Raw genomic sequence first — 25,105 nt, 5'->3', positions numbered from 1 at the left:
AGCTGGCCTGCTGTTAGCACACGTTCTTGTATTTGGGGTGTTTATGGTTGTTTTTCTGCTTCCTGCAGCAGCAATACTCTATTACTTCAGGAGTCCCACCAATTTTAATTAAACACAGCTATTCTCAAAGATCACTTATTGCCTTATTCGCAGCGACCACTGGATAGGACCACAGGCAAGGTCTCTGGCACACGCAGAGGTACACCAGTACAATTTCTACTAACCTTTAAGTTATTCAAAATGATAAGAAACCCACAGGGAAAAGCATGACGAGATGGCACAGCACACAGACTGAGAGCAAGCAGAAGTGAGACCACTTTACTAGCAATTCAGTCCTTAAATTTGCATAACAGTATCATCGTTGCCATTTTTTTTGCATTCACCCACAAAGCTGAACACCTGTTCTGCAGCAAACAAGGATACTACGATTCTATTCTAGCAAATAATTTGATGCCACTAACAAATGTGAATGCACTTTGGGTTGTTCTCCCAATGAACTTTGGCCCAAGCCAGTATTTTGGGCACGCAGGTGTAAGTGCACTGGCAAAGGCAGAATCACGGGCACCAAAACCACCACTCAGCTCACCCAGTTGTCATAGAGACAGATCAGCATCCCGGGGTATTCTCATTTTAAATACACACTGAAATCCTTTTTAACCTGTCTCTTTGTAGGCATCTGTCCTCGTGATTCATTTGTAGACTGCTGAGGCCAAAAAGAGAACCATTTATCAGCAGGTCTCCTCTACGCAAGCTCCTTGAGCTAAGGAGCTTTTCTGCAAACTTGATGGTTCTTTAAAAGCAAGTTTCTATCTGATCTCTGGCTAGTGTTTGTAAAAGCTGTGGTCTGGGGAAGTGAGCCAGCTTCAAAGTAACATGGCCAGGAAAAAAAAGTAAAGTTGTGGGGAATGCTCACTTTGGTTTTTAAACCAGGTCAGATCCCCACTCCAGTTATAACGTGGGTACACCAAGAGCTGCGAGGACAGCAGCAGGGTGGCATTTCATGGTCTGGAGCTGGAGGGAGACAAGGAGCAGACAATAGTGTAAATATCTGACCAGTTTTTCCTCAAAGCCACAGCACAAGGCACCTCTGGCCTTTACATCTCAAAGCTGCAGGTCCAAATGAGAAGGAAAAGAAATACATTAATCTCTGTCTGTGTGGACAAAGTTTCATAAGCTCCTTAGCAGCTGAAGGTACAAAGACTTTAAACCTTTAAAACTTAGTGCTCAGCAGCCTTCTGGAGCTAGCAAGCTGGAAGGCAGCACAGGAAACCATGTTCTAGGGAAAAAGCCCCAAAAGGGGGCTATGGGAACAGCGAGATCCCACGGAGGAACAGGCACGTTGCTCTGGTTTCAAAGAAGGTCCTCAGACTCAAGGTCCAGCAGAGCAGGATTCCCCTCCTCCAAGCCTCTGCAGAGGCATGGAAGGAAATAGGGAAAAAAGAGTGGCAGGTATGTAGGTCGCCACCGAACTGGGGCAGGAATTCAAAAATTTCACAGCCCTAAAGAGACACACATATATAGTGATACTGAATCCACAAATCCTTAGCTTTCACGAGCATGCACTACCTCTGTAATTTGTCTCAGGGTTTTCTGTGTGACCCAGATATGCTATTCCCAAATTTTCCAAACAAGTATTCTTCAACAGTTGAGCTAGAGATTCCTGCTTCTAAAATTACCGCTAAAAAGAAAACCGTGGGCAAGCAAATGTTGCTCTCACACTAAGTCATAAAAATTCAGCAGCAATATTCAGGCAGGAAACCTTCCCCTCACCACAACACATCCAGGCTGACACTGCTGCGTCTTACCAGAGCCCTGTCGGGTGCAAGGGGTTCCCTGGCCAACCAGGATTTCTGCTGTTATAAAAGTATGCCCATGAATGGCTTCAAAAGAGAGATGTCCTTAGTTTTTGGGAATCAATCCTAAATTATATGGATGCCATGGGGGAGATAAATATCATTCCAAAGGGGAAACTGAGGCAGACAGGGAGAGCAGCAGCTCAAGACCACCGTGGCCAGCGGCAAAGCAGGAAGGGAGATTCTCCCCCTAATGATTTTCTTAATACTAACAGGAAGCACGAGAACACGTCACACTGAAAAATGGCAGGGTGGAAGTCAGAAAAACCCTCATCACCGTTCAATCAGGAGTGACCCCGAGGTAGAGCTCAAACATAACGCAATATATAGGAAAAGGGCTCATATCCCTTGGAAAAAAAAGCACGGGAATCATCCATGCCCAGCTACCCCCTCCCTTAATACTGTGGGATGACCGTTTCCTTCACTCACATATTTATTTGGAGTCTGATAATTCATTGCCCCTAGTTTCCTGCTGGAGTTTGTCTTCCATTGTTCAGGATGTGCATTACTCAACAGGAAATCAGCGAGAGGTCCAGTGATTAGAAAGGTGTGTTTCCCATTCGGGCCCACCCTTGCTTGCCTGCCTGGGGCTGGAAGTCAGACCCAGTGCAGAACTGCATCCATGGGAACTCAAGGAAGTGGGGGAACAAAGGCAGAGGGACTAATCTCGTTCTATGAAAAGCTGCAGACTGCTTTGTCCTGCCATATACGCTGGACATGTCCACACACACACACCCCTCAAATGCTATTTGCATTCAGGCCTTACAGTAACGGCTTTCTCCATCCCTTGGGGAAGGTGTAGTTTATCAAAATGCAACTCTCGAGGCAGTACTTGAAAAGAATAAGTACGGTGAAAATGTCCCTTGAACTAAAACACACTTCCTTCTCAAAGACCATTACTTTCACTCTGACACTTCTGCCAGGGGAGACAGATTCCACACAGCATGAAATGCCACTTGAGAAATGCAATCCAGTTTATCATTTGGCTATGAATCAGGCTGACTAGGAAGCGGCCCCTTGTGGTGCCCTTAGAGGTGGCTTTTAACCCAGATCTCACCAACGATGCTCCAGTATCACATCCTTAAAGGCTCCATCATAACAGCACAGAGCAAAACAAACCACCACTGATCTTTTACAGGGTATTAGTGGAACAGGATGCTTCCCTGGCCAAATCCTGCCATCTAAAATGTCACAAGTGTTTTAAAATACTCTCCCTGAGGTTATTTTGATAACAGGTACTAAATTCAGGCACATACGGTGCCCATTCAGCACAACGCTGCAAGAGTGACTTGTGTACCGAAACCAGAGGTTGACCTTCCTGGAGCACAGCTTCCAGTCACCATGGGTTGTTGTTCCAGTGCAGACATCACCAGGGCTTCCCCATTAGTTCATCAACATGAAGTGCGAAGGCTGGTGCTTTTGTTTGTTTTAATGTTTCCCTAGCATTCACTGTGCTTGGAAACAAAAGCGCAGGTTATTAACCACTGTATGATAAACATTAATGAGGGAAGCCTCTGTTCCAAAAGAAGGTTAAGCAAATTCTGTAGGCGTTCAAAGTGGGAGTCTGATTTCCAAAAATTACTTGAATCTGATTTAAGAACGGACCATTTCCTATGAGAGGGAAAGAGCAAATGAGAAGAGGGGACCTTGAGCAAAAGCCCTTGGCTCCAGGCTTATTTATGTATGCCTAGCCAGTCCTTTAAGTCCTTTAAGTCCTTCAACAGGTTCAGGCAAGATAGCCTCAGCCACCACAATTCCTACACCAGATTGTTTATCCTGAAGTGTAACCATATAACCCCCAACCTCCTCTACTGAAATTCAAGATACAGATGTCTCATTCTGCCCATCTTAGACATGGGTGACATCACATTGCCTTCTCTTCAAAACAGCTTCACCAAACTAAGCCACGTGCTCTGTCAAGGAAGGTCACTGCTTACAGACACTGGTTGCTCCCTCTATACAATCAGACCATGTTTTCTTGCAACTGGAGACAATACTACAGCACAGAATAAAATGGAAGGATTGCAACATACCTCTTACATACAATAGTCCTGTTTATACATCTCGGTACGCTAGCTCCTTTCTCAGCAATATGATTATGTTGACTCATGCTCGTTTTGCAATGTGAAACAATAGAGCTTCCTCTATCAAACAGTCTCCTGGTCGGGAAGGCCACTGGGTTCTATAAATTACCAGAACGTGCTATCCACAAAACCTGTCACAAGCCACCTCAGAGCAGCTGAATCTCAAATGCAAAAGTATTTTTGCTGCAGTAATCTAAAATATCTGGGTCTGCTTATTAAGTAAAAATGACACATACAACAATTGATACAAGATTATTTAAATTGCCCCAGACAGAAAACCTCCTCACTCGCATTTCTTCCTAAAACACACCCACTTATAAATATTAGCTTAGATTACATTTTAGTCATTTTCCCTGCCCAGAGAACTCCTATGAAAGCGGTGGAAAACATGAGTATTGCAGGCACAAGAATAAATGTAGAGGATAAGCCCTTCACAGTGTAATGTGCGTTAAGGATATCTGGAATGCTTGATGATGAATGACACTGTCATGACTTATTTCACCGTGTAAGTTACTTACCCAGTTTACTACAGTTTTGGGATTTTGAAAAATGCTGGAAGATGGACCACTCCTTAAAAAACAGGATTATTTTTCTTTAGATTCTACTTTACTTAGTGCTTTTGGTACATAATTTGATGCCATTTTTAAGATGACATTGGCACGCAAACCTGCCTTTCTATTCCAGCCTGACTCTCCCCTTGGAGTTTTTAGATTGATCAGGAAATCCTAAGGGAGTACAATAGGGAATTGCTTCAGTGGACTGAGAGCCCCTTAAAGAGGCTGGATTTACTCACCTGGTCGAGGCGCAGAGCACCGTCAATGAAGCGCTGTTTGCGGAGGTGCTGGGCAATGCGATGCAGGTTCAGTACAGCTTGCTGGACCTCGGCTACTGAGTGCTGAGGGGAGACAGGGGGTAGCTCTTCAGGTGAGAACACCTTCCCAGGGTTTTCAATCATACTCTGTGCGTGGTCGTAGCTCAGCTTCACACAGGAGCAGATGACTGTCCGTCCAAACCATTCATCAAGGATCTGCAAAACACGAAAGCAGAGACAGATCTGAGGACTCACTCTTCTAGGTCACAAAAGCTCGGGAGGTTATAAAAATATAGGAAAGAATGACAACAGACCCCAACACTGACTGTCATCTTTGAGGAAATATCTTCTCATACTGAGGCCATCAGTAGACCTTTTGCCCACGTAGATTCTCTAGTGTCTGATAAGGTGCATAGGCACAATAAAGTCTTTCCTTCAAATAGGAAACTGTTTCATTCTCCCTCCTCTACCTGACTTCCCCCTTTTATAAAGCTCATAGGAACTACAGCCCATCTGGGAGCTGAAGTCAGTCAGCTGACTCAAAGCTTAATAGGTGCAGGGGTGGCAACAGACAGAGATACGTACACGCAAAGAAGGATCTTGTATCTAAAACACAGCAGATTGCATTCCACCTCTTCGACTGAAGTCTAAACAGCAGGGCACAAGGGGCTGGCCTTAAAATGCTGTCTTGTGGCACTGTCCTGTTTGGAGCATACCAGGGAGAAAGCTGTAGAGACCCCAATGTCTGACTAGCACTTGTGAAAGTGCTCAAGGAGGATTTGAATGGTCTTGGAGGAGAAATGGCCTGTCACTGACCTGTTATTTCTCCAATCAAGCCTACAGTGGAAGGCCCAAACTCAAGCCAGAAAGCATGCTGAGCTCCCAAATTACTTTGGAATCTACAGGAAAACCACGGATAAATCTGCTAAGAAATTATTAATTAAATCAGAAGCCATTCCCATTTTAAACTCCGTAACAGAATATTGATGTAGAAGTAGCAATTCAAAACTATTCCTTAAAGCAGGAAGTATTTAACGTATTTTCAGGTGAGATATGTAAGAGTCCAACAGCTCATCTAGCCAGCGAGCAAACACAAGGGGCAGAAGGCTCTTCAGAAAAGTGAAGAGCACTGGCATGAGGGCTCTGGAGAGGGATGCAGTCTGTGATAAACCCTTCAAAGCACAAGTGCTCAGAGAATGCAGAATTGTAATTCTACCTTAGTTACAAGTGCCACCTTCATCAGGGACAAGGTAAAGCCTGCAAGTGACAGTGTCTGTGGAGAACAGCCATCTCTAAGACAGGCTCGTCAAGGATATTGCTTCAGAAAGGCAAATCCTCTTCTTAAAAGGAAAGGATTGAACCCCAAGATACCTTTGCTGTCTCCCTCCCCTGTGCCCCACAACATCAGTACAGTATAACTCAGCAGCTCAGACCTCCGAAAGTTACACGTTCCGTGTTATTTAAGCTCATTTTCAATTAGAAAGTGTCCTAATAGATGGGATGCAGCACAGGATGTCTTGCAATGGAAAGTGCTCAGACTCTTGGCTCATGGTTATTGTGTGCCCCTCTACCTACACACAAGGAAAAAAAGGAAGAAAAAGGCACAGAGCGAGGCAAAGAGATGATGTAAGATTGCTGGCAGCACCTGCCCTGTGCTCTGCTGCACCCTGTTAAATGTGGTTCAGCTTCTTGTCGTGGTATGGGATCCACATCCACCAGGTCAGCAACATCTGATGACATCTGCCGGACCCAAAAAAGCTCCTGGTACTAAGCAAGACCTCTGATGTGGAAGGGGCTGTGCTGCTCTTTAAAAGACTGACTTCCAAAACTATTAGATGGTTGAAAATGGATTATTCAGACTTTAGCAAGGCGTGGATGGTGCTCAGGTGCCAAAAAGGTGCTGTTCTTTGTTGAGCAAGGCTGAGCAGCCTCCACGTGAGCTGAGCACCATACACCCTCCAACTGTAATAGGCAGTTCCTCCAGCTCCAGCTGTTAATTTCTGCATCAAAGGTCACTATCAATCCTGGCTCTCACTATTTTATGCTCCCAAACTAAACATTTTATGTTTGGAAAGCATTCTCATTTTGTTTTATAATGCAGGTGAGTCAATTCCATCTCACACGTGCATGGTTGAAAGGACTGGGCACAGACCAGAGGGTAATTCTGAGGACAAGCACTTTCTCCAGTCCCTGGGCTAGCACCGACAGCCAGGTCTGAGGCTACACGGTGCTTTCTGCCACCGGTTTCCAAGAGCTTGTTCTGTCCTTCGCAGGAGGTAACAGACCGGATTTCCACTTTGCTGTCTGAACTTGAAGCTTTCAACAAAATCTTATTTTTCTGCTTGCTCAGAAGAGGCCAAATATTTCAGAGCTCCACTCACTTCCTTGTAAGATGAGAGATGTAGCGAGTTGGGCCCCAGGAATAGAACTAGAATGTCAAATCTCAGGCAGGCTACACTCAGGGCAAAGCATCAGGACAAGCAGCCCAATACTAGCAGACATTAAAATTCCTTCACTTCTCTGTTTCCTCAACTCCTTTTTCTGTTCTTGGTCCCCCAAAGGCAACCAAACAGTGTGATACAATCTCTGTTCCTGCAACGGCTCTCACAGGTGCAAATTAGACAGAGACAACCCTATGCGAGGACTCTCATTAACGTGCCCAATAAACCACTTCTCACCAAGGTTGCCTGGATGCGTTACACATGCCTCTTGCAGGCAAGGAGTTTTGGATGCATCCCACCCTGTGCTGTCCAGTAATTCCTGCGTGCAGTGAGCAGAGCTGCCAGGCTGAGCCCTGCTGTAGCAGGCTCACTTCACTCTACCCAACGTCCAAGTGCCTCCTGGAAACACCCTCTGTTTCTGCCTTCAGCGGCCATCCAAGCAGCCTCAGGGTAACCACAGCCTCGCGTCCCTGGTTTGGAAACCCAACCAGAAGAACGGGCAGGCTCTGCTCCTGCAGGGAAAGCCGCACAGGATGGGCAGAGCAGTGCAAAGGAGCAGCATTTCAGGGGGGGAGGCCTGGGGAAGGTCTCCCCCATCACAGCAAACCAGGTGCACCCCATCCCCAGACAGCACGCCAGTATCTGAGACGTTTGTAGGATTATGTTAGGATTTCCCCCCCAGGTCTGGTCATTTTTGAGGGAAAGCTGTAGTCTCCAGCACGTCAGGTGATGGCATCCAGCGTGGCTCAGCTGAAACCCTCCCGTTAGCACTGTCCCTGCAGTGAGGGTCTCTGAGGGTGGGACAGAGCTGTGCAGGGGGCTGAGGACCTTCTCCATGCAGGACAGTGTCTGTAGCATGTCCTGGCTGATGACAGCAGTTCTGAGCCTGGAAAAGATGTTTGTCTGTCTAGGTTGTTTCAGGCTGAGGCAATTTCTCTTCCTCTCTGGTAGAAGGGACCAGCAGGGCTGCGCTTCAAGCACACCACCAAGCAATAACAAAAAGAAGAGTTGCATCGTTTGTTTTCAAATATCTTTCTGTTGACTGCATCTGAACAAGAACGTGCTGCGTTGTTCCTATAAACGCCCTGCTCTGCTTCTGGAGAACAGCACAGATGCAACAACATGGTTAACGCCTCTGCCCTGGGAAAGTCATCGCGGAGACATCATGTCACCATATCCCACCGGAGTCCGTATAGCACTGCTCAGGCAACATTTTGTTACGCTGGTGGAAAACTAGATTAAAAACTCCAGAACGCAAAAGGAACAAAAACAAGAAAGCGCCTGTCTCCCAGGAGGGCTGAGCCTGGCATTGTTTTTCTGAAAGAAACAAGAAATAAAAACCCCAACAACTCGTCAACAATCACAGTCAAGTGAGGAGTCTCTGTGGCTTTTCCTTGAGCGAGGCATTAGCTGCAGACTGATCTGCTTTGGAGCAGTAACAGCCGGAGCTCGCGGCGGCACTCGCCTCTAGCAGTGCTGTCGGGCTCTGGTCCTCCACATCAGGGCTCTCACCGATCTCCACCACCGGCTGGGGTTCAGAGGCCGTGTGGGGGCCTTTGACTCACCTCCTGTCACCCAGCAGAGCTGGACAGCACGTGATGCTGTTTGCGCTGGGATCGGGCTATGGTTACACCTGGAGGTGCAGGAGACACTCTGTCCCAGCTCAGAGATAAGCTCTTACAAGAATGCCCTGCTGGGCAAAAACCCCGCAACCGCGTTTCCTCTTAGGAGTGCCTTTTTCTCCGGGGTTCACCTGTTATTCAAATCAAGTGACCCCAGCCAGGACTGCCATCCCAAAAGGCCTCCCAGGAGAAACCTGTTTGCTGCGATGCCCGCAGGCAGCCTGCTTCCCGCGGGGATGTCCCAGAGATACCCCTGCTCCTGCAGGGACCAGCGCCCTGAGCAGGCACAAGGTTGGTGCTGAGGTTCCTCTGCCTCCTCGCTGGCCAGACAGGGTCAGCCTGAACACTGTTTGAAAAGCAAATAACGGGTATATTGCAGGGAACGAGAGATAAGATTAAATCAAAAGCTTATTTTAATTAAGACTTGGCTATTAACTGTTCAAAGATTGTTCAGAGTCAATAAAAGCCCACCAAGTAGCTACAATCAGAAGGCCCCACGAGTAAGCACGCTGTTGCTACAGGAAATGGGATGTTTTTCACAGTGAAGAAATAAAACCCACCTCAGTGCCAGAGCAGGGACTAGCTGGAAAAATACAGATATAGGACCGTAACTACATGTTGTTAAAGCACAAACCAAGCCTCAGTATCCTTTAGGGCAGCATGGACAATAATAAGGAAATACAGTTAATTTTTGTGAGAAATTACCAAATTGGCACAAGAAATACTTCACAGAGAAAGTTGTGCATCAACACAACACTCGTAAAAAAAATAATTCTGAGTACAAAACATGTACTTGGCATAGGCTATTTGCCAGAGTCCTCTGGGACAGGCAGGCTTGTAGCCCTCTTAGATTACAGAGGGGACCCAATGATCACCAAAGAGGAGATTGCTGGAATTGCTACTAAGAGTGTAGCAGAGGAACAGGGAGAGAAATCAAGACCTGGGGAGAGCAGCAGGCAGCTGAAGCCATCTCGCTGCACCGACAGACATCACAACTGGTCCCTGGGAATAACACAATGTTTGTGTAGGCATGGAGGCTGAAGTATGCAGAGGATGGAGCTGTGCCTTGCTGAAGGGCTACCATGTTATTTGCAGCACTGAAGAAGAATGAAACAGTCTGTTTACCAGGGAGACCACAGAGGAATCCTCATCCACTGCATTGCACAACTGCCCATCAGCACAATGCAGGGCTGGGGTCAGGGAGAAATATCTTGTCCCAAACTATTAGCTGTGAATTGCTGCTGGAATTAAGACATTAAATGCATGAGTGTCCCCTGGCAAGGGACAGGAAATCTTCCACTTTGAACATTCCTACAAATATCCTTCCTTTCCCCACCACGTTATGAGATTATTCCAGTCATCGGTAAGACAAGATACAGTCCTACATACTCTCTTACTGTTCACCACCATGTTCTTTGTTGAACCCAGCTGTTACGGAATGGCATTTTTACCACTCTGTTTGCAATGGCAGGGTCCGAGCACTGGGGCAGGGCTGGCTGCTTAGCAGGATGACTGCTTGCTGCTTGAGTTACCTTGCCTTCTGGAGTCACCTTCCACATCACAGAGAACGTCAGCCTGTCTTGCATGGGATTGAGACTGCATAACTCCTCACAGAGCAGCTTGGGAAGCATCGGGATCACCTGGAAGAGAAGAGAGCCTTGGTGAGTTGTAGGCTTTTAGTGGAGACCTGCCTGTGGCCAAGCTTCCCTGGCCAGCTGGTAAAGAGAGGTTCAACAATACAAGAAAGGAGAAAATGTGTTAAACTCTCAGGAGTGGTGTTCCTGCCACAGGGAATGCAATATCCTAACTCTGGGACCCGCCACCCATGCTGGAGCTCCACCATGTTTGCTCTGCTTTCCCCTTCTTTTGCATTGCTTTTTTGACGCTGGGAAGAACGAGGAAGGCTCAGCAAATAAGGAAACTCGGTGCTGAAGAGACACGGTCCTGGCAGCCGGGAGCTGAGGAGCATGGATCTGGGAACTGTCCTCGCTTTGCCACCGACGACTGTAACCAGGCAAGTAATGCAAGTGTGAGGCTGCTCCCTGCAAAGCATAAATGAAACTTCTCCTACGCATCACAGGAGCAGTGCACAGCTTTAGTAAAGATTAAGGCACGCTTTGCAGCACAAACAGGAATGTGTAGATGTTGGTGAGACAAAGAAAAGCACCTGTTTTATGACTGTTGAACAGGGTGTTTGCAAACAGAGGGAAAACAATGATTATTTTACTAAGCTTAGCTCTGAACAAAATGTCAGCCAAGAGAAATCTCTGGCAGGGATTTTTTAGCCTGTGCCCTAATTCCTTACAACTAATCAATTTTTCAGCTGCTGATCACCGAATTACCAAACCACATATTACTCTCCTGACTGGAGCAACAAAGCAAAAGCTTGGAGCATATTCACACTATAGCAAAGCTGAGCAGCTCCAAGTGTTTTTACCATCCCTGAGTTATTTCCCAGGTGAAGCCAGCAGTAAAGCTAATATTTCGAAGCTGTTTAATGAAGCAAACCTAATCATTTAGAGTTTCAAATGCTGATTTCTCTACTCGTTATTAACCTTTGTGAACAAGCAGTTACTGCCCTCAGAGAACTACCTTCTTCTTCTTGTTTATTCCGAGTGGTAATTTGGGCTGGCGCTTTCCAGAAAAGCACAGAAGAGAAATGCTCTGCTTAGTTGAGCTTGCCATCAAAATATTTCGGGTATTTAATTTAGTTTCCATTTTGATTGCTCTCCTGTGCCACCCAGCAAACAGAAGAGCAGCAGCAACCCCAGCTCTTCCAAACTCCCTCGCACCAATTTGGTGATTTTAGAGATAACATTTTCTATCTGGACGCCAGGGGAACGACTGTTCTTCAAAACAGCAAGGAAAAAAAAAAAGTCTCAGGTGTCCATGTTCTCCTCAAGTGTGCACACTTCTTATTTACCTTTTGCTTTGAAGGAAAGGCTCTTAAAATATTTAATCACATTTGTGGTTTGGCACCAGATGATGGCTATAAATCCATTCTAATTGCACTGCATATTAATGCCAAAAGGTTAACTGTACGGCCCCTGCCTGTCAAGGAGTCACTTTCAACATGAATCAGCAGCACTGCTTCAGCTGGAAGGGCACGAGGGCACAGATTACGATAAGCTGTTTCCCGCAACACAAAGGCCGTCGCCTCTGTTATTCCAGTTGTGAGAAGTCCACGAACAATGCGCATACATTCATAACTCACAGATACAGTACGTGAGGTCTGCCTCGCTGCCTGGAAGGGCCCGCGCCACGAGGTTATAAACTTAGCATGAAGGGTGCCAACCCCTACCAGAAAGGAGAGAAAATGGGTTTATGGGCTATCGGAAATCCCTGCATGAGATCGCCCATGACCACCGTGGGACCCCAAAGTTCAGGTCAGTACCAACAAAGTGCTGGCACTTTAATAAAAGCTCCCAAACTCTTTTCCATCCAAATTAAAAGCTGCGGTTACCAGCCTCTCTCTCCCCTCACCGTCACCCTGTGATTGATTTTTTGGTTGTAACCGATAATGTTCTGTACTTATGGAGTATTTCTGTGCCTTAGCACATCCTCTCCCTTCACATCTCCTAGAGCAATAACAATCTGCTAGCACAACGCCTACATGAAACATGAAAGCCCATCCACAAAGAATAGCCCGAACGAAACAACAGGATGCTTGTTTTAAGTGTACTTGAGCAGGATTAATATCCGATTCAAGAGGCTATAATTCTACGGAAGGGCTTTCAATGATGTGAAACACAAGCAAAGCTTTAACTCAGCTCGTAATTACAGCACTAAACACTCACCAAGCAATTAGCTGTAACAAACCTACTGTTAAATAGGGAAGCATCAACCCCCGTTACCCTTGTCCCACAGGAGAGAAACTTTAGGCAAAGCAACTTAACCCAAGCCACACAAGAAATCTCACAGGAGAGCAAGAATTCAATCAAGTTTTTTCTGGGCTCAGCGAATACACACATAACGTAAGACAATGTGACCTTGCATTGAAGGTATTTCAATTTTATCTACCTTACTGAATTAGGAGGAAACCTGTTTTCAGCATCACGACAGTCCTGGCTAACTGCCTCCCTCTGCTTTAACACTGCAATCCCCCTTCATGCTCTACATGGAGAATAAAGCAGCTGTTACAAAGCACAGAAGTTTCTACGTCCTAAATGCACATTTCCTCTTCTGGTCTGATCCTTCACACGATTCGGTCGCAGTCTGAAAGGATTCCTAGCAGTTGCAAGCCAAGCATTTAACATACAAAGATGTCACAACTGTGTCAAATCGGGAGAGTGAGATGTTTGGGGAGTTATCCCAGGGGCTGCCCACAAGGAACTTATGCAATAGGATTATTTTCATCTCTTTTTCAAGGAGACGCAGGATGAGAGGAGATTTCCCTAAGTACGTTTTTAATGCCCAGGGAAGCTTTACAAAATATCAAGGTTGCATAGCATCACCTCAAATAATCCAGAGGTTGCCCAGCATCCTTTAAATACTTGGCCCTTTCCATGACTGTCTGCCAAGAGCCAGCAGAGCCTGCCAGCTGCCCTGCGGAGTGCCACAGCATGCAGAAACCCAGCTCACTGAACCACTGCTGAAGGATACCATCTCCCGTGGGAAGTGCTTTTCTTCTTCTTCAGGCGCCTGTAGTAGGGATCGCATCCTTCAGCTTGATTTCACTGTAGCTAGAAATAAGGTCACTGGTGCTCATACAGGGATCATAAGGCTGGGAACAGGGGGTGCATAAATGTAGTTGAATCTGGACATGCAGAGATTCAGCAGGACAATGGAAAAAACTTTTCACAACGGAGAAAAAAAAGACCTGCAAGCCCTAGGAAACCCTTTCTGCCATAGAAAGTAGGGCTGAAGAAAGGCTTGGGTGGCGAGAGCTTGTCTGGTTTCCAAGCCCTTCTCTCGGCCAGACTAATAAAAGGCATCATCTCTCCCCACCAGCCCAGTAGGGCCCAAGAGATACTGGAAAGGGCACTTTGAGCGAAAGGCTGACATCCACAGCGTTTGCAGCTGTGGGTCTGCATTTCAAATCAGCTTACGGACAGCAGATTCTCTCTCTGTACTTCCAAGTGACACATGCGAAATCTCCTTAGGGCCAGCGCTGCTGAAGCTGGCTGCAGACGCAGCACTCCTGCTGCCAGACAGCACCGGAGACCCGGGCAGCGAGGGAATGCCCAAGTAAGAGAAGGTACCTGTGGGACCGGGGGGCTCCTACATCCTCATCCCAGGGTTATAGGACACATGTGCTTCTTACCACGGCTTGCAGTGCTGCTTAAACCTGGCTCTTGGGTGGCAGATTCCCTTCAGACACAGCAATGTCGCACCTCCTGCTTGTGAGAGCCCTTTGGGTTTTTTTCCTCTTGCCTCTTGGGCTAGCATAGCGCTTCCAGCATCCAAGTGTGAGTTTCCAGCCTCAGCCTCGTTCCTCGGGAGCTGGGCAGTGGGAGGGAGCACAGGCACCCTGGGATGATAAAACTCCCGTTCCCTTTAAAACCAGAAACGTCTGCCACAGCCAGGAGGGACTCACTGGCCAGGAGCAGAGCAGGGTGGCTCTGATCAATGGGCTTGCCGTAGCAGCTTTTCAAGGAGCAGATGGGGAGTAAAAAAATCAGACAACCAGATAAAGGAAAAAGGGAGCAAACTCTGGTTAAGCCTAGCCCCTTAGTTTCACCAAGTCGCACGGACAGTTTTGCTCCCCTCAAATAATCCCAGTCTGAGGCTGGGCTCAGGTGGGTTACGACCACTGCTGACTCTGGTGGTGACCCCGTCTCCCTCCACCAATTTGATGGGGAGGGAGCCAAAGGTTTCCATCGGCTGCTCTCCCCGGAGCCAGGAGGAGGCCGCCAAGGTCTAACAATGGGGTGGGCTCAGCAAGGCTATTGCTTACCCGCTACAAGACACTCACAGGAAATAGGCAATTTGTTTGTGAGCCAAGATTTCTGCCCGAGAGTTGTATCAACACTTCCATGAATTCAGATTTTGAGCAACTCCTTGTTACTCAGCCGGAGATTATCAAAATATCAACACCCTGACAACCTGCTGGTGTCAAAAGTGAGTGTCTCGAAGTCCTTGGACTTGACGTGAAGATAGGCTTACAGATCAAATCTTTGATCTCAAGTATAAAATAGTACCAATAAAATATTATACGGATTTATGGCTGACCTCTCACTTGAGCTGCTTCACACCTAAAATAACACTACAGGGTGTGCCAAAAAAGAGGAAACTGTTTAGGTTTTCTTGCTTCTTAAAACCTGATACACTCGTATTTCAAAAACTTTTGACTTTTATTAAATAGACTGCTAGCAATTACACAATAACTCCCCTTCTGGATACATGGTTCAGGAAAATTAAATATGTGGCTTTATTTAACTTCTTTGGGAGGATTAGCATGGTGCTAACCTCTAGCAGAATCACAGCTGTCTTAGGAAACAATTCCATCAAAGGAAAGCATATTTTCTACAAGAGTCACGCTACCATCTTGTTTCAGACAGCCTGGCTGCTTTCCTTTGCCCATCCCCTCTCTCCTTTTCATCTCTTATAATTAAAATACTGACCAATACTGTGTTTTCATCATCTAACCTACTTTGTACTCTGAAAACGTATTCTCTCCAGGGCAGAAGTGTGGGTAAAACACTAATCCTGACTGCTAGGCCATGGCAGTTGAAGAGCAATGGGAGATTATGGCTGTGAAAAGGCAATAAATAACGTAGTTGGCATTACACATGACTGACTGGTGCTGGGGGGGAAAAGGCACTTTGAAAGAACATTCAATTAGCTTTTGAATTCAACTAAATTTTCATGAAAAAAATCTTTTACGTACAAAAAAAAAATTTCCTTCTCCCTTCGGTAAAAAACTACATGCCTTCAAGCCACAGTATTTTGTCTTGAAAATACTGCCACAACGTCTCCCAGGATTACAGTTTTGCTGCCCCGCAGTGATGTTCCCCCTGGGCAAGCGGTGGCTGCAGTCACCCGTCGGAGGTGGAGGCAGAGCATCGCAGAGCCAAGGGCTTATCGCTGCAGAGACCACAGGGTTGGGAAGACTCCTGTGCCAGGACTGCTGTTTCCATGAGATATGCACCGCTTCCAGCTCCTGGAGAACAGTCGCTGGTAACCGGTGTTCTCCAGCCAGGCCCCTCCTCGGTCCCCTCTGCACCGCTCTCACGGCTACTCCACACAACCCATGCCTCCAGAGACATAAAACCCATGGACCCCCTGAGACACCCTGAGGTTGTGCCTCACCACGTCTACCCCAAAATAGTTCTGAAACCGCTACTAAAGGTTAACAGGTTGATATCAAACCACTGATTTGATTTCAAGGGTGTAAAGACAAAATAATTTATGATCTGGAAAGAATGGATAAAGCACAGGAAGCTAACAGAACAAGCATTATTACGAGACCCTCCCCAGAGAGCAACCCTGGGAACACCCAGGAAGGGAGGAGAAGAATCACCCACAACCCTGAGTACCAAGGATATGTTTATTACACCACAGATGCCCTGCCATCTGGGAAAGGGCTGCAGAGTCAAGGACTTCTACAACCTAATGGAAAGGAAGTGTGGGGAGAGAAAGAATAACCTGCCCTTAAGAGACTGTCTCAATACTCCTCTTCATGTAGCTGATGTTTCAAGCCAGCACAGGAAGCCAAAAGCCAAGCTTTCTGGCTTCCTTTCACACACAGTGCCTGCAATATAGGAAGTGATTCTGCACATTCAACTTAAAATCAGACAAAAAAAATCATGCACAGATGAAACTTGGGTGTTTCCTTTCCAATAATGTTAAACTTGAACTTGGTCGTTTTTAAAGTTCAAAAATCAAGTTTAACATTTGGTTCTGTTACCCTAAAATCTCTACAGCTTTAAATATCTTCTCAGTGTATGATGAGAGATCATCACTTTGCAGTACTTGGGATACCCAGATAAAAGAAAAAGTCTGTGAAATACTGTGGTACCTCAAGATGTGAGATGGCACAGGGCGTTTTACACCACACTCTGCTATGCATCCACATCTGGGAGGGCTTAGCTAGTCCTACTGCAATGAAGACAAAAATGACAGTCTATATCACCACCATATTGGCAAATTTCAAACCCACAACAGCAAAGCAGAGAAGTTAAGTGGGATCTGTCAAGCTCATCTCAAGCTCAGGACAGTGCAAACATAGCCATAAGGCTTTGGGACCTGAACTAGCTGCAGGTGAGCAGAGCTGCTCCTGAGCTAACAAGCCCTGGCATACCCAGGTTTCTGCCCATAGACACACGGTTATGAGCTGCTGCTTCACCCAGTGCTGTCTTCGTAAGTGCGGCTTTGTTAACTCTTGTGTTTGCCTGCATCAGTTTGCTCATTTCTGTAGGTTTGCTGCAATAATAATCACATTTTGATCAACGGCATCTGAAAATGAACCTTTAAAATGAATTTATGGTAAAAGGAAGGCAGTGCTCAGAAGAAAAAAGGAAAAGTTGTTCTTACCTTTTGCACTAAATAGACGCTGGTTGCCCTTTCACTTGCCACTTTATCCAGAGCTGTTTCTTCCAGTACGAAGTAGCTTACATCCGCAATGTGAACACCCACTTCAAAGTTCCCTGAAATTGCACAAAGAAGTCAGTAGGCTGCAGGTGGAAATGAAGGAATTTAGGGGGCAGGGGAAGAAGGAAATAATTCCATCCAGAAGTCACTTTTCAAAGAAAAAAGAAAAAAAGAAAAAAGAAAAAACACAATTTTATGATCTCCACATTTTCTGCTGGGCCACTTCTGGCAGAGCAATTTTCTGTGATATATGAGTCCTGTGAGCTACCACAGAGCCAGGGCTAGGGCTAGGGAGACAGCAAGGTAATGGATAAGAAACTGACAACAAGTGATTTTCACAAATCTTTTCTCATTCTGACAGGTCTGAATGCTTCTGTGTATAGATCCTTCTGACGTATTCTGTATAATTACGCGTATATTTAACTCTGTCCCCTTCGCCCCTTCTCCCAGTGCTCCCAGAACTCTTTTACCTTATGCCCAGAACTCACAACAATGATATTTCTGTCCATCTCTTCCCTTCTGAGATGAAAATTGCGGACTCTCAAGACGCTTCCAAATTCACAACCACTGTGACTACAACTTACCTCATCCCCACGTATACCTGTGAATCTCAGTGGTGGGTATGTGAAATCCCTTAAAAGCCACGTGGCTACGTCTTCCCAGCTGGGATCTTGTAATAGTGAGCCTAGTTTTCATCCCTTTGCTGTCAGACAACAGCAAGCAAGAAATATGGGCCCCCACCTTGCAAACAGACAAGCAGTACGAGACACAATTTCTAGGCCTGCTTTTGGGTTCTCCAAGCTGCACCGGCTTCCACTTCACTCTGGGTCAAGCCCAAACTGCTGCTGGTGTCCTAGGAAGTCTTAAATGATTTAGCATCAGGCTATGCAGAAGTGCAGCTTTCCATAGGAATACTCTGATATCTGCCTTATCCTTGGATTAGGCTTTTTATCCTCAAATTAGAGTCTAGCCTAAAAGCACCTTAATTCAAAAGTTAGGCTGGAGAGGAGTATTACTGAGGATTATCGTGAGGTTTTGGCAGTAATTTGAATTTGGAAGGAGCGATCATCCTCAGCTTTGGAAGTAATTAGTACCTTGGTCCAAGAAATTCTGGTTTGCTAATCCTCAAAGAAGCCTGTTGACCTTTGTTTTCTCTGGAAGGGCTAGCCTAGGATTTGAGGTGCTTATTTGTAGAGTAGTTCTAAGTGCGGCGGGTTCCTAATTATAACAGTTGGTTCTTTAGAGGAATTCACTCACTTCATGGTATCTATAAATATTTTCTCTTTCCTTTATTTTTTCAGAAAGACAACATAATAAGATACCATACCGGTTATAATCCTGTTTGTTTATACACCTCGCATAGAGTACTATCAAAGCCTCGAGCGTCACATTTTTGGAGGACAAAATATTAACAGCTGCTGTCACTCCACAGTGTATCTGCCTGGGTGCCCAGCTGATGGACGGGTAACGGTGCTGGATTTCAGCAGAGCGGGAATGGAAATTTATACAGGTGAAGAGGAAGCATGAGAAGGTTCAAGTTCGTACCAGGAGAGCCACCCAGCAAACGGTGCCACCACCGCCTGGGAGTGCAGGTAACGCCGTGTGTGACAGTTTGACTTGGTAACAGCTCATCCAGCCAGTTTTACCAAGCCGTGTTTGCACAGAACTTTGAGTCTGGAAAGCATTATCGTGCTTTTCGTATACCTGATAGAGCACAGATGTAAAGGCAGCAAAAAATTCACATGGAAGACAGGAGCACTGGGGTTTAGGTTTGTCCACATAACCTACAGTCACTGGGAAGTCCCGCGGAGAGCAAATATCGTGGCAGCAGGGGGAGAGGGCAATAATCCCATCGCACTCCCAGGGCTGAACTCCACCACTCGGAAAGCTGGGAGAAAAGACTGCAGATTCGATGGTTCACCTCGGAAAGCTGCCTACAGCTGTGTTGTGATATCAGATGCCTTGAAAGCTGCTCTACATGGATTAGGCATCCAAGCCTGAAACTACTTAGACAGTAAGTCTTAGACCAACAGTTCAACCAACAGGTTTAATATTACACGCATTCGAAGCCAACACACTCAGAAGGTAAAACAATATTGAACACTTTGAAGTCAATAATGTAATGTATTGACCCTGCAGGCAAATATTGACTAAAGGAAAAGGAGAGGGGGTCATTACATCATGCCTTTAATCGCACTTTAATTCAATATGTGCCCTGTTACATACATGAACTTTTTGTCCTCAGTAGAAAATCGACAAACCAAGAAAGATCTCATTGCATGAGATAATAAAACGTGGAGTTCGCCAATGAAAACACATTGAGAGGAATTAAATTTCACTCAGGTTTCCCACCAGAGGTTCTAAAAGCCGGGGTCAGCATGAGCCCCCTGCTTTTGAACTTTTAATAGAAATTCTATCTAAATATTTTGTTACATCCATTGACATAATGCAAACTGGCAGCTCTTGGGTTTGTCTTGCTCGAGCATAAATCACCCTATCTCCTTCACCCCCAAAAAATTCAGACCAAGAGAACTTGAAGATACAGACAGCGATCAACCCGTCTGATTTCTCTCAAATCTCTACTTTTGAATGTGTTGTGCAAAATGCCAGCCTAAGCCTGCACCGAAATACCTGCCTGCTGCTCTCTCCTGGTTTATTTGCCAACTGAAGTGTGTTTCTCTAGCCACAAAGTTCTTTCCCTGGCATTCTCTTCCAGATCCACAAACAGTTTTTCTAGTCTCATTAATTTTTTATGACAGTCACAAAAGGAACATTTCACATTGTGAGTCTTATGTTATTTCCCAAGGAAAAAAAAAAGAGCATGTGGCCTGAATGAAAGGAAAAAAGAGTTAAAGCACCACTCCTTTATTCAAGAAGTTTTGTCAGAGAGAGCAGAGAAGAGGAATGGTGGACAACACATGGACCACACACCACACTCTGCTACAGGCTGCCTACCCCACGTTCATTTTGATGACAAAATCTACATCTCCAGCAAACAGAGGCTTCAAGCCTTGGCATGTAGCTCCTCTCTGAAATTCTTGCAGAGAAGAGTACTTTACAAGCCACAGACTTGCTTCAACCCAAATTTGTAATTTTCCTACAATGAACCTAAAGCTGGACAACAAGCCCTAAAGCTACACTACTAGTTTAAAGATTTTTTTTTAAAAGGTGTCTACATAAAAATATACAGGGGATTAAGCGTGACACTTCATACGGCTGATACTTAAGCGAGAGCTGAAGGGAACACGTGTTGCAATGAAAAATGCTGAAGGCATTTGGATGGCTCCTTTCATTCAGGGTGCAAAAGTGGGTGCAAAATTGTCATCCCAAACTCCATCACCGTGAAGCTGCTACGTGGGAGCCGTTTAGCAATGGGGAATGCAGTTAGAGTCAAGCAACGCGTGCTTTATTAGCCAGCTGTACCCTACTAGCCTCTCTCTGCAAACAGAGATGGATGGGAGAGAGGACACAGAGAGGACAATTTCCCTTTTCCTTCACCATGACATAAGTTGCTAGAACAGCAGAATAAAACAATCTGTGTTTCTCCAAGCTTCTAGAAGCCTGGCTTTTCCTCTAGAAGCTTACCAAATGATCGAGCTACTCAGGGCAGGCCTCCCCAGAACGATGCTGCCCTAGGCACACAGCAGTTTTAGAGAAAGTTCAGCTCCTTGATCCAAGAATCTGCTTTATTTGAACCCACTCCAAAACCTTGTGTACGTAACACTGATACGATGCTAAAATCAAAGGAGAATGGTTCAAGTGTGGCACCTTACGGAACAAAGAACAAGCTGTTCCTTTCTTTTTTTCCACCAATGATCTCATCCTTTAGGACAAAACAGTTCAAAGAACTTTTTTCCTTCTTTACTGAGAAAAATTATAAACAAAAGGGATTAGCAAGGAAGAGCTGGAGGAAAAGGAAAAAGACCTTTCAGTCTGTAAATGCTCCATAAAAACTGCCAACCCAGCAAGTTGTATCAAGTATTTGCCCCAGGAATTAGAAAGTTGAGGTGAATATATTTGAACAGTACGCAAGTTAACACAATGGCAGCAAATCCTTCTCCATCTTCAGCAACCCTAGTCAATCCTAATACAAACGCAGCGAGAAAGACCAAGCAAGCTCACATCATACCCCAGTGTAAACAAATTTTAGGAGCATGGAACTTAAAAATGCAACTCCTCAAGGATAAAACAGCAAAAGGTAATTCTCTACCATGCAGACACACTCCCCTTTATTTCCATCTCACCTTCACACATCATCATTCTCAGGAGAGAGGACAAGCACTGAGAGAGTGTTATGTCAACTTAAAATTTAATACCAAATTTTTTGTATTAGCCGGTATTGCTCAAGCTGTCCGTTACCCCTCAGTAAGGGATCCATAGGAAAGTTCAAAGCCAATTGCAAAGTGTTTGCTCCAGCCAGAAAACAGCCAACCACCCAGCCGCTGCCAGCAGTTAAAGGTAGCTGACTGTTCCCTGGCTGCACCAACTCTGGCAGCAAATAATTACGGCTCTTCCCCATTCCCCTGCCCTGGGGGGACCTGCTGCTGCTCACTTACCTGCAAAGCAGTATTTAGTGCCTTGCAAAAGTACGAAAAACTTGTATAAAGAGAGACAGACGAGGCCTTTAACCTACATGTGCATTTTGCTGCTGTTAGCAGCCTAGCACAGGCTCTCATCAGGGCTGAGGTTCTGCTGTGTGGCTGTTGGGCATAGGGGCAAGGACAGCGTCTGCAGGAGAGGCTCTCCGACGCAGCAGGGCCAGCCACAGGGGCTGCAGGCGGTAAGAGGGGTGCACACAAAACAAACACAACTTGCACGGAGGCAGAAAATGGCACTGACACCTGAGGAAGCTGCTAGGGATCATCACAGATGTTGAATACGAGCCTTTAAATGAAGGACCCGACCCAAACGCCTCTATTTCCCTTCCTGTGTGTATGTACTACACCCGTACACCGACGGCCCAGGAATGCAGAAGCGTCCCTCTTGGCACGGAGACAGAGACAGATAGAAGAGAGTGACTGCCCGAGTGGGAGAAAAGAGCAAGAGGGAAAGGAAAAAAAAAATAAAAAAGACGTAGAAGAGATTAATACAAAAATTAAAGTAAAACTGTGGAAAGAGCAAGCTATTTGTCTTCTCTGCAGTCTGAAGACATAGGTGGGTGGCTTTAATTCTCGGCTGAGGTTACTTTTCCACCGCAGGAAGCCAAGCTATTGTTCAGAAAATCAGACAGTGTGCTTTATTTTTATTTTACTTATTTTAAAATAACAAGGAAAGTGCTTAAATTTTACTTGTGTGCCCTAGGGCCATTTTGCTTTTTGAAAGCACAGTGCAACTGAGCATAAATCCATTAACTTGTTTACCAGAAAACCCAAGTTTTAAAATTATCACATGACGTTGCTTTATCCAACCGAAATGCAACTAATTACACCTTTTTTAATGCAATTAATAGCTTTTTCTTTCTCAAAAGGTCTCTTCCTTGACATAACCTCATGAAAACACTCTGGCAAAAGGAATCAGAATTCCGCATCTCAAGAGAGCGGGACAAGTCCCAAGGGCACAGAGCAGCTACTTTCCCAACCAAGCATAAACATGACTTTAGTAAATGTTGCAATGACTTGAAAATAGGAAAAATCGTCTGCCCAAACAAACAATAAGCACCTCTAAAGGGTAACGATCCACAAAATACTACGTACTCCCAGGCTCTGCTGCCAGCTTGGCCTCCAGAACCTGTCCAAGCCCTTCTGCTGCTGGTTTGCATGTGAAACGTCCCACGGAAACATCCCCCTACGCCTTTCAAGCCATTTGACCTCTTCTTTAAAGCCTACTTAGTCACTTTTTTTCTAGGTTTGTAGCACCTGGAGACGCAGCCAACGTCAGGCCCCCAGCTCCGTGGGCTGCACATTCCCATGCAAAGGGAGAGGGAGCAGCAGCTCACGCGGCGCGGCAGCACGCCTGCTCCACGTGTCTGAACCAGACTGCAAACAGCAGAAGGGCTGGGTCTCGGCTTCTGCTTTGCTTCTTGAAAACACAGTAAAAATTGCTTCCTTTCTGTCTTGAACACTTTAGCCTTTACAGATCACATTGACCTCCTTTTCTTCGGGAGCTGGGGTGATACAAAGATGAGGAAAGCTGAGATTTTGCTCATTCGATCACACAAATTCAGGAGCTGCGAGATGGGCCAAATCCTCAAAATTAGTAGAACTGAAATTGCCCCTAGTTCTTCCAAAATGAGACACAGGATGAGATCACAGGTTAAAGGGAAACAATCTTTACTTACTCCTCCCATATCGAAAGTTTTGGCACTTGCAGGATTTCTGAAAGTATCTGAGAAGCCACTGATACAAACGGTGATGTTGCAAGGAGCGATGCTCTCAGTGATCCCGAACCAGGGAACATTCAGAGCATTTCTTAAAAATAAATGTGGGAAAGGGGAGAATGACACCACACACACACAAAAAAATAAGTTAAAAGGTCAGTGGGGGACTTCAATGAGTCTAAACTCCAGAATGATTCCTATCTGCTTTGTAGTGACTTTTAAAGCATGGTTTTACTCAGCTCTCGTAACTACTCCAACCTGTGGTACTTTTGTCTCTGGCACCGGCTGACTGTTACGGAGGCGACTGTGATTTTACAAACCAGCTTGGGATTGGCTCCAGGTACGGCACAACACAGAACTCGTGCTCATTAAGTGCCTTTAGCGATGAAGGACAAGTGAAGATGAAAAGCAGAAAAACGTTCTAGGAAAGGAGCTGTTCCTAAGCTGAACGCTTTTTTTCCATGAGCCCATCAGCAATTCTTTAAATAGTTTCAGAATTATGAGGAGACTATCTATTACTGAATTAAATGCTGGGAGCAGGTCTTCCATGTGAACTGCATACAGTTTTTGTCTGTAGCAGCTAATAAATTCAGCAATGCCCTAAACCCACTTGGTAATAGAATTTAAAAGCTACCTTTTATACTGCAAAACAAAGCCAGTACAAGCCCGTGGTAGGGCACTTCACACATTGTGCGTTACAGAGCTCTGAGTTTTATACACAAACCAGCACAGCCCAAACCAGTTCAGTGCTGTTTTACATGCTTTCACTATGGTCAGCATTAAATCTTCTGTGAGGCACATACTTCCCCACGCTTCCCAGCCCTGAGGAGTACGTTCAGAGAAGGCTCTTGGTCAGCAAGAAACATTCCCAGCCTCTTAGGAGAGCTGGAGGTCAAGCCTCCCATGGGAACATGGGGCGGATCTTCATGATGGTTGTGTTCTCCAAACTGCCAGCTTCCATGAGGTGGAAAAATCTAGGCTGGTCAGAAGTCTAAGCTTCAGTCAGAAGTCGGGTCTCCAGACCTCACAGAATATACCACGGTATCAAGGCAGAGAAACCCAACACCCGAGTGTCCTCTTCTGCCAGCAAACCCATGTCAGTTCTTCACCTTGTGACAGAAGATGCTGCCGTCCAGAACGCTGCCTACACCATTCCTGAAAATTGCCTTCAGACCTGATGCAATAAGTTAGGAGGAGAACAGAAGAGCTCTTCTGCGCAAATGTTACCACTGCACCATTAAGCTGGATACTTTCACAAAGAAGGAATTCTCCTGGGGGAAAAGCACTAAATACTCGGAAGGACAGAATTTACGCAGCATGTGCAAGATAAAATATTTAATTGCAGACTGAAGGACACAGGGAATGATATCTAACAGAATAAGCACACAGCAGAAAGATTTGTTCACACTGCTGAACAAGAAACAAGGAGTAAAATACAGATGAAAG

At 45.6% G+C, this 25,105-nt stretch overlaps 1 protein-coding gene across 3 annotated transcripts in view; it reads right to left on the bottom strand.

Annotated features, from left to right (window-relative positions):
• The window catches only part of DIS3L2 (DIS3 like 3'-5' exoribonuclease 2), a 192,318-nt gene that overhangs the window by 58,020 nt on the left and 109,193 nt on the right, over nucleotides 1–25,105 (bottom strand). For all 3 annotated transcript variants that reach the window (XM_083848724.1, XM_083848725.1, XM_083848726.1), the window contains 3 exons: nucleotides 17,287–17,399; nucleotides 10,344–10,451; nucleotides 4,731–4,964 (listed from right to left, as the gene is read on the bottom strand). In XM_083848724.1, coding sequence (XP_083704850.1) covers nucleotides 4,731–4,964; nucleotides 10,344–10,451; nucleotides 17,287–17,399 — 455 coding nt within the window. The remainder of the gene's footprint in view (nucleotides 1–4,730; nucleotides 4,965–10,343; nucleotides 10,452–17,286; nucleotides 17,400–25,105) is intronic.

This window comes from Anser anser (genome assembly GCF_964211835.1).
Source record: "Anser anser genome assembly, chromosome: 9".
In the NCBI taxonomy this organism is placed as follows: domain Eukaryota; kingdom Metazoa; phylum Chordata; class Aves; order Anseriformes; family Anatidae; genus Anser; species Anser anser.
Note: the sequence above shows the minus strand (reverse complement) of the source record. Positions and strands in the feature narration are given on the sequence as shown.